Source organism: Drosophila biarmipes, chromosome 3L (genome assembly GCF_025231255.1).
Source record: "Drosophila biarmipes strain raj3 chromosome 3L, RU_DBia_V1.1, whole genome shotgun sequence".
Classification (NCBI taxonomy): Eukaryota; Metazoa; Arthropoda; class Insecta; order Diptera; family Drosophilidae; genus Drosophila; species Drosophila biarmipes.
This window is the reverse complement of record NC_066613.1, coordinates 18,474,978-18,489,520: the sequence shown is the minus strand read 5'-3', so window position 1 is coordinate 18,489,520 and position 14,543 is coordinate 18,474,978. Positions and strand designations below refer to the sequence as shown.

The 14,543-nt window shown below is 43.0% G+C and overlaps 2 protein-coding genes across 3 annotated transcripts in view; one reads left to right on the top strand and one right to left on the bottom strand.

Annotated features, from left to right (window-relative positions):
• The first annotated feature begins 235 nt into the window (after positions 1-235).
• LOC108035355 (nuclear migration protein nudC) lies at positions 236-11,524 on the top strand. The gene is made up of 5 exons (XM_017110949.3): positions 236-437; positions 511-794; positions 1,093-1,282; positions 10,859-11,256; positions 11,320-11,524. Exons 1-5 carry the CDS (start codon positions 363-365, stop codon positions 11,369-11,371), a joined length of 999 nt encoding a protein of 332 aa, XP_016966438.1. The 5' UTR covers positions 236-362; the 3' UTR covers positions 11,372-11,524.
• The window catches only part of LOC108035356 (uncharacterized), a 26,747-nt gene continuing 13,705 nt past the window's right edge, over positions 1,502-14,543 (bottom strand). The window contains exons 1-4 of one of the 2 annotated variants that reach the window (XM_017110951.3): positions 3,744-4,153; positions 2,456-2,737; positions 1,943-2,348; positions 1,502-1,877 (exon numbers count right to left, since the gene is read on the bottom strand). In XM_017110951.3, the coding sequence (XP_016966440.1) occupies positions 1,849-1,877; positions 1,943-2,348; positions 2,456-2,737 (717 nt within the window). In that variant the 5' untranslated portion in view covers positions 3,744-4,153 and the 3' untranslated portion in view covers positions 1,502-1,848. Of the gene's footprint in view, positions 1,878-1,942; positions 2,349-2,455; positions 2,738-3,743; positions 4,154-14,543 lie in introns of those variants that run through there. The other variant, XM_017110950.3, reaches the window with a different exon arrangement.

Sequence of the window (14,543 nt, the reverse complement as noted above, 5' to 3'; positions counted from 1 at the left end):
TTTGCTTTGTGATAATAAATAACTAAGTGAACATGGTATAAATAAATAGTGATTAAGTTTTCATAAGTAATAAATGATTAAATATATTTTAAATAAATAAAAGCTACTTATATTTTACAGAAAGGGCTTGCAATATATAACCGTTAAATACTTTTCCATTTTCTACTGCTCACTGACAAAAGCTGGCCGTTCTATTTTGGTATATTTTCTCCATCAAGTCGGTATTTTTTGGCTTTCGACAAACAGTGTTGTACATGTGCCGGGTCGACAGCAAAACTTCAGATAAATCCAATCCGATCGAAGCGTCCAGAAAACAAACGAATTTCACTTGCTGCCACTAACCAGTACAAATACTCCCTACAATGTCTGCCGAGGAAGGACAGTTCGACAACATCCTGCTGGCCGTGGCCGAAAAGCACCGCGGCGGCGTGCCCGAGGTAAACCAATAACAAAGAGCCCCCCTTTGTTTCGCTTTTGTTTAATCATCGCCTTTTGCATATATTCACACAGTTTCTGGGCACCTTGGCCAGCTTTCTGCGCCGCAAGACGGACTTCTTCACCGGCGCCAAGCAGGCCGAGTGGGAGAAGCTGCTGCTGGATGTCTTCACCAAGGAGTCCAAGCTGGCGATGAGCGCGCACAACGAGAAGCTCAAGTCCCGCGAGGCCGCCCAGCGGCTGAAGGAGGAAAAGGAGCGGGCCGAGAGGGAGGCGCGCAAGAAGGAGATCGACGACAACAAAATATGTGATATCACCGATGAGGAGGCCGCGGCCATCATCAAGGAGGAGGAGATCAAGTATGTGGGATCGGAAAGAGATCATTAGTCATGAGACCAGCGTGACTCAGAATAAGTTTTCAAAAATCGTGATATAACCCTTAGTAATCCATATAGATATGCTATTTTACCCTTCTTGTTTTACACTTCGCATACGATTTAAGTTAGGGTGCGATTTATGTGGAATATTGCCTCTGATAACTATGCTGCAGAACTTTTGTATAGGTTTATACTCACGGTTTTTAAAACGCATTGCATTTTAGTAAATAGGCAACAATTTACAGTTCGTACACCTGTAATACCCCCAAATCCCTTCCAGAAAACGACAACAGCTGCTGGAGAGCGCTGGCGGAGAGCCGACTGTCTCGAATTTCGATGAAATCTCCAAACCCATCGAGAAAGTGGACGATGACACCGAAAAGGGCGAGCTGGGCAAGCTGTTACCGAACGTGGGCAATGGCTGCACCTTGGACAAGTACACCTGGACACAAACACTGCAGGAGGTGGAGGTAAGTCCGGCCAGGGGTGTCGTGGTTATAGAGTAGATAGTAAGGTTGGAATCGCAGCAGGGATACATTCAATATTTACTTTACCTTTCCACCAAATGACTTGGTTTTTCATGCTAAAGCACCAACATTTCTGGTTGCTAGGCTGCGGACACAGCCGAAAAAAACCCCAACGCCAGGGTCATTGACCTTCCGACAGGTGAAACTGAGCAACCCTTCGTGTACAATTACAAAATTCACTTTATTAAACATATCACAGGGATAAATAACTTAATTGCTAACCAGAAAGTACAGCATTATCCGATACCAGGCGGCGACTATCCGATCCGCTCCAGATCTAGTTCCTTGTATGTTTCTCTGTCTCCATAGCATAGCGCGCTTAATACTAATGAATTTTCCCAGCTTCGACTGACTCGACTCTCCTCCTTCCAAACAATCATTTAATAAATAGCTTACACAACTAGCGCCAAGACGACACGATAACAATATTATCAAATAATAAAAATAATGGGGGACAAAGACAATACAATAAATAATAAACTAATTGGCTAGGCAGCAGGAACTGAATCCTAGCTCTTGGGCATGTCGCGGGCGCGCACTGTAAGGGAAAGGAAACGTTTATTAATATCCAGCAAGATTAGGTAGCTACTTTGAAGAACTTACTCTCCAGCGCATAGACCATGCCCATGATGAGCAGCATGAAGATGGTGCTCATGCTCACTATCAACACGGTGACCTGGCGTCCCCGATCGCAGAGGCCGCGCTTGGGCTTCTTGGGCGGACCACCCTCGCCGTTGACCATCGTAAAGTGCATGGAGCTGGCGATGGACACGGTGTCCAGGTCTTTGGTTTTCACGTACTGCAAATTGGGATCCACCTCGGCCGGCGGCTGGCCCTCGATGGCGATGACCGCATCCTTGCCGCTGGCCAGCGTCAGGTTGGCATTGTAGTTGGACGACGTGGGATGGCCGGGCATCAGCATCTTGTTGTGCCGCTCCTGCTTCTTGTGGATCTCCGCAAAGCGTTCCAGATTCGCTGCCGTCAGCAGCAGTGAGCCGGAAGCAGCGCTCTGTATGGAATGAAAATAGGAGAATGTTTGTTGAGTCACTCTGCTCGCGCTGGCTGCTTGGCCTGGGCTCTCCAGAACCGGAGCCTGCGTGGGCTCGGCTTACTCACCCGTGTGCTGTTGTTGCTGTCGCTGGAGCCCTGCGAACTCCTCGATCCCCGCTTGGCGGCCGCCAGAACCGCCGCCGCTGCCGCCGCCGTAACAGCAGCACTGGTATTGCTATTATTGTTGGTAATATGGCTGCTGCTACTGTTGCTGGGCGAACTGCGCTGGTTAAGGGTGGGCGGATTCGAGTGCGATTTGTTCGAGGACTTCGAGGAGCTGGCCGAACTGATGGCCGAGCTCGACGAGGAGGCCAGCGAGGCGCGTGGAATGTGCCAATAGTCCTGCATCTGCAAGGGAGGGAAAGCGAGGTGGTTAGACTTTGGATATTATATATTAATTGGACATGTAAGCTACTTTTAGTGAAAGTCTACAGTTCTAAACCAGGATTCCTTGAAATATTCTGTAATACCTTTAAAGAAGCTAAACCTTCACAAGTATTACGTATGAACAATGTATTTTTATAGAAGTTTGGGTTAGAGTGCAGCCCTTATAACAAGATCTTGGCATTCTATCAAGCCATCCTGTACCTTTAAAGCTCTTTCGAGCATTTTCAAGTTTCTTTTTTGACCTGCCGGCCTAGCCAATAGGAAAAAGAGTAGAGTTCGGCTCCTAAGCCCCTGATCGTGTCACGATTTGGAACATCCGCTCTGCTCTACAATATCTACTGGCTATTCCCTGGCCCCTGTTCTCCGCTCCCCTGTTCCTGTGCTAGCCCAGAAGAAATCCAAATGCGAAGCCAATATACAAAACCTGAACTTTCGAGCTGTCTTTCGGCTGGTCTTTGTTTTGCATTGGCTGGCAACTTGTTTGATATTTATGGTCTCTGGTCTTGGTTGGCTAAAAGCCTGATTTGTATTTATTATTAATTCGGCTAGTCGACAGTTTTTTTTCCCCTGTTGGCAAGCTTTTATATCTCGGGCCTTTCTCTTTAAACGGCTCCGCCGATTGTGTGCCTTTGACGTAATTGTGGCAATCAATTGTCCTCCCCATAAATATAAGAACTCTATTAAATCTGGGCACAAAAGTTGCAATTCAAGTTGCTGCCTTCAGTCTTTTGTTTGCCTCCGTGGTCCGATGACTTTTTTGTGTGTGTTTTGTGCGTTTGTCTTACACAGCACAGAAGTTAATAAATTTGCTCGCGCTGCTTCTTGCGTTTTATTTATTGTAAATATTATTTAGGCATGCGGAAGTCTTATCACTCTTTACTGACTCAACTTGATTGGCCAGTTTCGGTTCGGTTTTTTCGCCGCCCAGCGTTATTTTCGGTGCCGTCTGGCGCTGTACTTTACTTACATTTGTTAATTTGCAATTTTCCGTTTGTTTTGTTCTCGCGATTTGTTTGCTTATTACAGCGACTTATCACACACACAATTTAAGGTAATTAGTATCACAATCTGGGCTATTTTTGGGCACAGTCTCGCTCCGGTTGTCAGTCTCTTTAATTGGGGTTTTACGACGGCTATACGACGGCGTGTAATTTACGCGAATGCGGCTCGCGAAACACTCAGCTGATCAGGCTGCTGTTTGGGGAAGCCGAAAGCGAATTCTTTTCGCAATTCTCCTCGATTCTCAGGGGCGGCAGTCGGAATCTCCTTCCACTGCGTCTCCTCACGTCTTCCGCTCGCTCCGAGGAATTCTTCAGTGCGCGTGTCGCCAAACAGAACCGATCTAAACGGCCTCAAGAATCGAACTGAAGCGAGCTTGGCGGCCAGGTCGGGCTCACAGGCGGCAGCAGAGCTCTGCTCACCTGGGCTCTGCCCACCTGGGCAGCGGCGCAACGGCGCGTCGGCGCTGCCGACGCCAGCGGCGCGATGCGCAAACCTTTTCGAGTGTGTTTGTTGTTGCGGGCTTTCTTGCCGGATTTTGCATGTCATAACACTTCGACGGTTCTCGTTTGCGGCCACTGCCACAGTGGTCCCTCGCTAATTAGGGAAAGCTCGTTACATGTTTGAAATATTTTTTTTTACAATATAATTTAATATAACCAAGCATGATCTTGAGTTGGCTAAGAATCGTCATTTATATAAAGAAAATAAATATTTTTTGATTTGCGTCAAATACAAATTATTATTAAAATAGTTCATGTTTAAACTATTAATTTTTCTTAAAGATTCTTTAATTGGATTATTTATTAAATGTTTTTAATTAAAAGAAATGTAATTTTTATAAAATTGTTACATTTTACGGTTCTAATTTTTTGAAAACAATTTAATTTTTGTAATTATTTAAAGTAAGATTGTTGTTTTTATAAATTTATATAAAATGTTGTAAATAAATATTTATGTTGCAAAAAATAGTATTTTTAACAAAAGTAAAATTATTGAAATTAAATATGTTTTCATAATCATGTTGAAACGTATTTTGAAATAGGTTTTCTTGTAAGTTGATCTTTAAAAAGCTGATCTTTAAAAAGTGGGATGATTGTCTTTTTTACTTTTTTTTTAATATTAGATTCCTTTTCTGTTTTGTGGCTTCAATTCTTCTTACACAGCACCCACTGTAACGATCGGTCACTTTTTGCCTCCATTCTGCGGCTTCGATGATGTTTGATGGCTCTTTTGCCGGCTTTGATGTTTGGACTGCTCGCCTTGACTTGATCGGCTCATCAAGTGATTTGCCTACTTTCTTTTGGCCATTCTTTGTTGGCCTCCCGCCCTTCGGCTCATTAGGCTGCAATTCGGTTTTTTGTGCTGGCTCTTTCTGGTTCTCCAGATCTCCGGTGAAGGGCCCTCGATCGCTGGTGGCGTGGGGGCGTTTTCCAGATCCGTTTCGGCGGCCCAGAAATTGAAGTTGGATGGCGGGGAAAACCTAGTTCTGGTATCATGTTAACTTAATTAAGGGCAAACCTTGACCACCTTACGGTGGGCAGGCCCCGCCCCTTTGCTGTAGCCGCGCTCCCAGGGCCCATTAATGTTTGATTAATACGCGTTTCATTATTAAATCAACGGTTTATGGTCTTCATAAATAACATGGCCATTATTTAAATGTCCCGAAGTCTGTTTTTGGTTAACTTGGAATTCTAAGAAGCATTTAACGTCAATGAGCCGAACAAAAGCCTTATATCAACGCGATCGAATAGGCAAAAAATTAGTTATTTACTAAATGTGAAATTTGAAACATGACCCTAGGTGGGGATGTACAGGCTTTCAGCTAATTCCTAATCAAGTTTACCACTGTAAAAGTGGTCTCAGATTAACCGTATGCTAAACATGTTTACTAATTCGGAATATTTAGAATATTCGGAAAGTCTTCTCAGACTGTTGACTCAATGGGCAACCGTGAGTCATCAGAAAATAAATTATTTTGGATTTCCATTAATAAATTATAGTTTGCGTTTCTCTTGGCGGAATTGGTTAAACAAATTGCCAAAATTCCCCCACCGATTGTTATTGGTTTCGCCCGGTTGTTTTGTTCCTAATCCAACACTGATCTCATATTGTTATGCCATTAGACCTATGACGCCCTGTGGGAATTGCTTGGCCAAACAATCCCCGATATTCCATTACAAATTCGTTGTTTGTTTTGCCTTCAATCGCAGCGTTTCACCTGGCAGAAGGCAACAAATGTTTCGCATTTTTTGGCCCATCAGTTCTGTTGCCTCGTTTGCTGTCGAGCATCTTGTTATCACCTTTTAAGTGAGACAAGTGAGTGGCCTGCCGCCGGATCCAACAGTTCCAGCGGTTCCAGCAGTTTTTTACGGGCCATTCTCTCGCTGGTATGGGTGAAGTGCTGGCCGATTTAATCAGCGGAGAGTTGACAAAGATTACCTGACACGGCCAGTTACCAGAGCAGTGGCAATGGACTCCGCCGGACGCGAATCGCATTAGCAACAAAAAATGTTATATATATAATCGAAAGAGAATCAGGCGGTGTTTTGAGATCACTTGAAGAGGCGAAGATTGAGGGACGTTGCCACTTAAAGAGCTGCGATGACGGCGAATGGGAGCCCAACACTTGCTATAGATCTCGGGCCGAACCAAGCCGAGACATTCCCCCCCGAATAGAATCAACAACATTCACCTCGCCTCATCGCCCATATCGCCTTATAAAAGCCAAGACAAACGAACGACGGCGATCTTCTCGACTTTATGCATACAATTAGGAATGCAAAATAGTTTCCACCCAGCGATTTCTGTTCCATTTTGGGTGACAACAATTGGGATTAGCAAAAAAAGCGGGGAAATCCCTTCGAGCGCCGTGGATAGATCCGTTGACGTTTGCCACGCTTATTTGTGTAGGGGCCTGCGGCGGGTATATTTCGCTGATTGTCGCTATTAAAGCTTAATTTTCGTATAGAAAACGCTTTGAGTATCTTGCCCTCGGGTGATGTCTTTATGTGTTCAATAAAGAGAATCTTAGCTTAATGCCGAATTCCTTGCGAAATTCTTGAAAACTTGACTCATGCGCCAGGCAAGCGGAAATGCTAAATAAACGTCTTATTGATATCTCATCGCGTCGGGGTAGCATTACGTATGGGTTCCATATACAATTGAATTTATATTGCCGATTTCGCCAGCTTCCAATTGCGGGTTATATAAACGCAACCGATATTCTATTTGTCCGTTTCACACCTGTTTAGCTTATAAAGCTTCTTAATGGGTTTCTCCTATAAATCACGCCAAAGTCTACTTTGTTGGGCCTCGAAAATTGTGGACTCGAAGCCCAAACAAAGTGTGAACAAAGAGTTCCAGCTGACAAAGCCTTTGAGTAAATTAACCGCTCTTAAGATCCGTCTTCGGTTTCCTGGTGGAGAATTCCCTATTGAGATCAGGTCAAATATATGGCTTTAGAAAAGCCTTTGCTCTTGATTTGTTTAAGATATCACAATCATTTATCCTAGATCTTTATTTTTATGGTTTTCCTAGAAGTTTTACTCATTTAAATTCGATTCTGTTAATTTATATGATTATATGCAAATATTTTACAAAGCGTTATGTATGCAAAAAGCTTTTACAGTTTCTCGAAACATTAATCAATTTGCGGGACATGTAGAACAACTAATTAAACACAGTTCTTAAGCTGGCCAAATTAGCAAGACTTCCGAAACAGGCTTAAGTTTTTGAAAGCTTTAGAATAGCTATTCTTAGACTCATTTCCATTATTCTACTGTTCTCGTAGCTTCCCTACTTTTTTGAGGTTTTTAATTTATGGTAGAACCATTCCAAGATGACAGTGTCAGATCTGATAGCATATCAAAAGATCTCGTTTCTCACCAAAACTGAAGTCTTATAGGGTCTATTATATGGGGTATACCCCGAAATTGACTAGGTTAACCGGATAGAGTTTTCAGTATCATTTGCTTTGTAATCCGCTTATGGCGCAAACAAATGGCTACCAGATCGATCTCTCGAATCTCATTTACCATGCAAATGTCAATACGGATTCTATTGTAGCCGCTCGAGAGCTCATTGTACGCCTCGGTTTTTTTTTTTTGGGGGGATGGGGGATGGGGCTTCGGAGTCGAGTGGAGTGGAGCGCCGTTCCCAATAGGAACTAGTTTCAGATTTAAACGCAAAACAATTCTAAATGGAAAGGAACATAAACAGAAAAAAATGAAGAATTTGCCACGCTCGATTTGAGATGTTTAGGGGTCCACTCCACTTCTGGCCGCAAATAAGTCAAGTCTAAGCCGCTTTTAATGAGCTGGCAGTGGGCACTCGTAAAGATAAACACTTGGTTGGGGCTTAAGTTACAAATTTGTTAATTGCAAATGCATATTTTAATTTACTGGCACTGTAAAGATAATTATCTTTCCAAAGCAGAAAGAAGTCAAAGTAAAGAAGTCAACATATATTAAATCTTTTTAGAGCAATCACTGTACCCCGTTGCCCAAGTTCCTAGGACGACTCAGCTGTTTTGTGTGATAACATTATCGAATACAAAACACTCGACTCCATCAACAAAGCTAGTTTTTTGCTCGATTTTTGTTTTGTTTAAATGGATGGCTCGGCTTGTTGTTGCGACCGTTCTTTTTTCCTATTTGCTTTTTTTTTTCGGTGGTGCCTGGCACCGGATCGCATCTTTTAGCATAAATTATTCGCGGCTAGATATTTAAAGAAAATGAAATGCTGTTCAAGTTTGATAGAATTAATCAGCGGCGGCGGCAGCAGCAGATGAAATAGCAACAAATGGCAGTTTAAGACGGCAGCACACAAAGATGTCTTTCACTTTACACGGCTGCAGAGGGCTGAGACCGGCGAATTGGTTCAAAACTCCGGCGATTTGAATGATCGATTAACTGGTTTATTGGCGGCTTAACGTGCAGCCAGGTCGGCACTGGGATTCGCCCCATGGATTTGCATAAAATCGCCCACTGTCAGACGGTTCGTCTGCGACTCCGCTCTCACTCGCATAAGTGTGCCAAGTCGCGTGCTTTTTTCCTATTTCTATTTTTTCCTGCCGTCGTCGCAGTCATCAATATTGGTTATTATTCATTAATTCACTCACGAACGACACCTTTTATGCTTGTCTGAACCCAAAAGCGAACTCTGACTTTGACTGGCGGTGACTCTTCAGCTTTTGTGTTTACCTTTTTTTGGTGGCACATTGCGGCTTCATTTTCATACCTCACAGTCTGTCCAGGGAGACTATTGTTTTTCCATTTGCATGGGCATCCATCCCACCTGTTCAGGTGGTCCGATGGCCGTAGGTGTCTGCGGCTCTGACTCTGACTTGTGATTTGTGTAAGTTTCCTAGTTTCTCGAGCACGGTGTTCTTTCGGCTGCTATTTGCATAACCTTCAGCAGTGCAGATTGGCTTGTGTTTTCAAGTCTTGGGGTCTCTTGAGAAAGCTTACATTTACTTAATTAATTTTAAACCTACCATTGGTTCCAAATCAAAGTCGTAAAGTTACTTTGGGGCTTTAAAAATGCCAGCTTTCATATAGTAAAATATTCCTGTTGTAGACCCTATAACATTTTAGGTGTGTAAGTGAAAGGAAAATAACTCAGAAGTTCTTAGAGTATGAAAAACCCATTCTTTTCTGCAGAATAATTGCATCTGTAGAAGAATTGTTTTCTTTTTTCTGCAGCTAAGTGACTGCCAACCTTTAGGATTAACTTTTGCTGTTGCCGAGCGTTTAGGTTGCCGCTTTGCCCACGTCTCTAGATATTTTTTCCGACTCTTCGAAGCTATTTTTGTTGCTGTCTTACATCCGTGTACCGTCCAATTGACATCCGCTTCAGTTTCAGCTTTTGACACATTTTTTTCCCACTCCGATCGCTGATCAGCGATGAAGTTGCCACCCACATCAACTGCGCTGTGTGAGCTTCTGTTGACACGGGCCGCGTGCTCCGGGCAGAAGAACTCCAAGTGTTGCTACCTTGGCTGGCTACCCACACGAGTACGAGTGCTGCGGATGCAGCTCCAGCGACTAGCTAGTCTGTAGACTATCGTGCGGCGAACGAAAGCGTCCTTGGCGGAGTTGGATGTGCGGCGTCGTGAGAGTTAAATTAAAGGCTTACCACCCTACCCCTCATTGTTTGTGGCACATGCGATTCGCTAATTGATTGCACAGCCAGTTGTCTAATAACTCGGGGCCTTAATTATGCTGCGAGCTAATGGGAAAGGTGTTAATGTATGCATGTATCCGTGCGATTTATAATTAATGGCCAGCCGTGGCACATAATTCTAGACGCCAGTGTAATTGCTGTGAACTTGGCCAAGCAGCCGCATAGGTCCAAGCGAAGCAGGTTGCTTCACTTCTGTGCAGAGAAATAAATGGGGGCTCGTTTTAAAAACAATATTTAATATGTATAATACATTGTTGTAGAGAGTCCACTTTCTGTATACTTGCTTCGGTTTTATTACACTTTTACAACCGAAATCCGAAATTTTAGAGTGTAACCGCTGCTGCAACCTGTTGAGCGACATTCTTGAGAGCCCCTCGCTGCGGGGCTGAAGAATCGCTGTGAACTCCCTTAACCGGACCTGAAGAACCGCTGTACGTCCTTGAACTGGCAGCCGAACTATATTCCCGTTCTACATTGGGTCCTTGAACAAAGGAAGACTCGATCCGTTGATCTGGTGAAGGGCAGATCTGGCAGCTGTGATATGATCGTCGTATTGTTGGATGGTTGGATGCTGAGACGTGCCCCTGCAGTGGGTTATTTATAGAGATCGTTATTAGCCCGTCAAGGTTGTGCAATGACCAAAGCAAAGTCGGGCTTAAGAATCTCCGTAGATGTACACACACACATCCGATCATTAATCACAAGAGCTGCCACTCCAAGCTTGATTACATGAAGAACCCCTGAATAATCCAAGCCACTCTACTCTAGTTTGATTGTCATTAACAGAATGGCTTTGCATTGCACTTGGGGAAATCAAGAGATAGTTTTTGAATACCATACGTTTTAAATGAATATTTTTGGATTGTTAATCGCACATCAACATTTTTGTATCTGCAGCTCAAGATTCCCTTCAACGTGTCATTCGCCCTGCGCGCCCGTGATCTGGTGGTCAGCATTGGAAAGAAGTCTCTGAAGGTGGGCATCAAAGGTCAAGAGCCCATCATCGACGGCGAGCTGTGCGCCGAGGTGAAGCAGGAGGAGTCCGTGTGGGTCTTGCAAGACAGCAAGACCGTGATGATCACCCTGGACAAGATCAACAAGATGAACTGGTGGAGCCGCCTGGTCACCACAGATCCGGAGATCTCAACGCGCAAGATCAATCCGGAGTCGTCGAAGCTATCTGACCTGGATGGGCAGACGCGCAGCATGGTGGAGAAGATGATGTACGATCAGCGGCAGAAGGAGATGGGTCTGCCCACCAGCGAGGATCGCAAGAAGCAGGACATACTCGAGAAGTAATATGGTATAATAGATTAGCCAATATACAGCCTACTAATGATCCTTCTTTTACCTTGCAGATTCAAGCAGCAGCATCCCGAGATGGACTTCTCCAAGTGCAAATTCAATTAGTCGCACATTCTCAACCCTATCTGTACAACTTTCGCTTTCGCACTCTTCTCACCCTTTCGCATTTGAAATGTGAACTCTTCTTCATCTTTCCAATCACTTAATAAACTAATGCAAGCAAAATACAAACAATTTGTAAAACGTACAACATCTAAACAAACAACACCGCATTTTAAAATGTATTTCAATATGTTAATACCAATTAGCCAGTGAAAGCCAAAACAGCAAAACGAAAAAAATCGATCATTCATGGAGGAGGCTGGAAAAAACCAGCTTGATCTTCTGCAAATGATGGCGGTAATTTCGCGAGTTTTACGGCTTCCTTTTAAAACGAATTTAAATTGAATTGATTATTTATTGGACTGGAACTGGATCGAAATTCCTTCACTCCTTTACTTATCTTTAACGGTTTCGGGTTCTGGGCACTCGTCCACACCCTTAAATCAGTTCATAACTGCTCTGTAGTTCTCTGGGTCAATGATCCGATACATTTTGAGCTCGTTTCCCTAAGCCGATCATAAATTTTGTGCGTCTGCCTTAACAAATAGTTTAGATGTCGATATGTTAAGATATAGCCTTTGTATAATTTGTAAAGTGCTAAGCAATTTTTTAATGGCTACGACTAATTTGGCCACTAATTGGACGCTTTGCCTTTTCAAGCTTTTGTTTTGCGTATTTCATTAGCCACGCGCCGTGAGTTTTATGTTCGAGATGAAAGCGTGACACGCAGGAGGGCTAAAATACTACAAAGATTAATGTACATTAATGGAATTAAGTAGAATTTCTTAAGATTTGCGTATATGTAGAGTCAAATCATTAGCTACTGTATATCCAAAATACCATCTCTAGCTTCCGAAGACAAAGGGGCAAGTAGAGACATTTGATACGCCCCGTTTAGTTGTTAATTCTCGTAGATCATTAATTAGATAATACGTTCTACGAGCCGTGTTCAACAAGCCGTAGAAAAAGCGGAGCCCAATTAATGAATGGGCTGGGGGCCAAAGGAGATGGCTTTGGGATAGTTGTGCGCGTAATCCCAACTCATCATCGTCCGTGTGGGTGGCTCAGTGTCATGCGACCAGGCCCCACTTAATTAATTACCAATTAAACTCATAAATTACTGTCAGTGCGAACAATGCAAATTGTTTGCCAAAATTCGCATATTCTGGGGGTCCAGTGCCCGCTAATGGCCGAAAATAAATTGTAACAAATTGTTTGGCCAGAACAAACACAAACCCAGAACCCCAGCAGCAGAACCGGATTTTTGGCTTGAACTTAAAATGTGGAATTCTGTTTGTTATAAATTGGAAAGTACCAAAGGCTTTCAGTTCATGCATCCGCTTCGGTTTCTGCCTGCTAATTAGAAGGCAAGCCAACCGGTTAAAAAAAAATATGGTCAAGGGGAAAGAGAAAGCCCACACAGCTGAGTGTGGTTAGATAATTGGCCAACATTTTCTGCATCCAGAATGTGAGTCACCCACTCACTAATCAAGCGATCAGGGGGAAATTTAGTTTGGCCCTGCCCTGGGCGAACCATTATCATATCAGGCTCTATAAATAGCCTAGCTTTTATTCAAATCAATTGAACTGTTAAATGACGCACGTGATGAATGCGTCTTGGCTGGCCAGCGAGTGTCCAGCAGAGAAATCAATAAATATTAAATGTAGGAAAAAAGCAAATCAACAACAATGGGGAGCCATAAATAATGAATCCGGGTGCCTGCCGCCACAGTTCCACCGTTGTTTCTGCCGAGCTGTTCTGTTCTGTTGAGATCTTTTATTATTATTGTTTCGACAGCCGCAAATTTTTGGTAATTTCGAGTGTTTCCCACATCTCAACTAATACATATGGGCAGTGTGTACAGCAAATTATTCCTTTGGGGCGTTCTCGACCGCTTGACGGTCGCGTGGGCCAGTCTATTTTTTGTTCCCCGACTTATATTTTATGCTGGTAATTGCGGCACATTTGTTATTTTTAGCCGCACTTCGGAGTCTATTAAAGCTGGATTTCGGGAAGGGTGCGGGATCAGGGCTGACGGCTCTGTTGTAAAGGCAGCGTCATGCCGGTCACGCCTCATAAATTCGTCTAGACTCTGGCTCAGACAAAAGACTTAGGCAACGAACTCGCTTTGAAAGCGCTGACCCGCTGGAAAGTTTTTCGTTGCTAAGCAAAAAAGACAAAAACCAAGCTGTGGGCCTGTGAAGGTCAAGCTTAAACTGCAGTCACAGCAGCCAAAACTGCTAACCAGAAGCGTAAAAATCGACCAATTCATTAACCCTTTTGTGTAACTGGGGTCATTTAAGAGACAGCTTTAAAGGGTAAATGCAGAAAACCGCAATGACAATGCAATAATATTTAACTTATAAGTACGAAAGTTTTAGTTTTAATACTTTTTTTTATAAATTGATAAACCTTTCAGGGTGACTTGTGTCATTCAAGAGACATTTTTAATGGCTAAATTCTAAATAATATCAAAGCCCAAAAAAAAACTTTTAAAAGGGGCTCTAAAAATACATTCAAGTAATAATAAAAGTTTTAGCTTAAATAGTAATAGGTAAAAATCAAACTTAACTTTGAATGACAATATGAAATCACTGAGCCAGTGAATTATACTGGCTACGAATTTTTAAAAATTTACTATTTTAGTATTTATTCTTAAAAAATAAAGTTTTAGTTAACATATACTTTTTTATATATCAATAACTTAGCTTTTAATTACAAGCACTTGCATGCATTTTTTTAAAGTTACTCAAATGTCACAGGAAAAGTAAAATGCAGTAAAGCATTATAATAAATCCAAGGAAATGGTGCGTTCAATTATGTCCCCTTTGTTCAGCAAAAACCTATCATCAACCGGTCAGCATAAATTACTAATCAATGAACGGATTTCCCTAACTGAGTCATCCATCAGTGGCCCAAGTATTATTATTTAAAAGTTGTAATGTATGTATTTTGCATGCTTCTTTCCAGAGAGGGTTAATGTTTTTCAGGCAGGAGAAGGGAATGCCTCGCTTTAACTGGCCGTCTCAATAAGTGTGCTGGAGGCCCGAACCAGACCGGAGATCTACATACCCGATGACGCTGGTGGGCTTGTCTCCCGACGCCAATGAACCATGGAGTGCGGAGAGCCAGTGGGCCTGGCAATGTCTTGGCCGACCACCGAGATGTGCGGAC

Excerpts from the sequence above, each read along its gene's own strand:
- LOC108035355 (XM_017110949.3), top strand. The coding sequence starts at position 363 with ATGTCTGCCGAGGAAGGACAGTTCGACAACATCCTGCTGGCCGTGGCC. Across the intron at positions 438-510 it reads ACCGCGGCGGCGTGCCCGAG|TTTCTGGGCACCTTGGCCAG; the intron begins GTAAACCAATAA and ends ATATTCACACAG. Across the intron at positions 1,283-10,858 it reads AAACACTGCAGGAGGTGGAG|CTCAAGATTCCCTTCAACGT; the intron begins GTAAGTCCGGCC and ends TTGTATCTGCAG.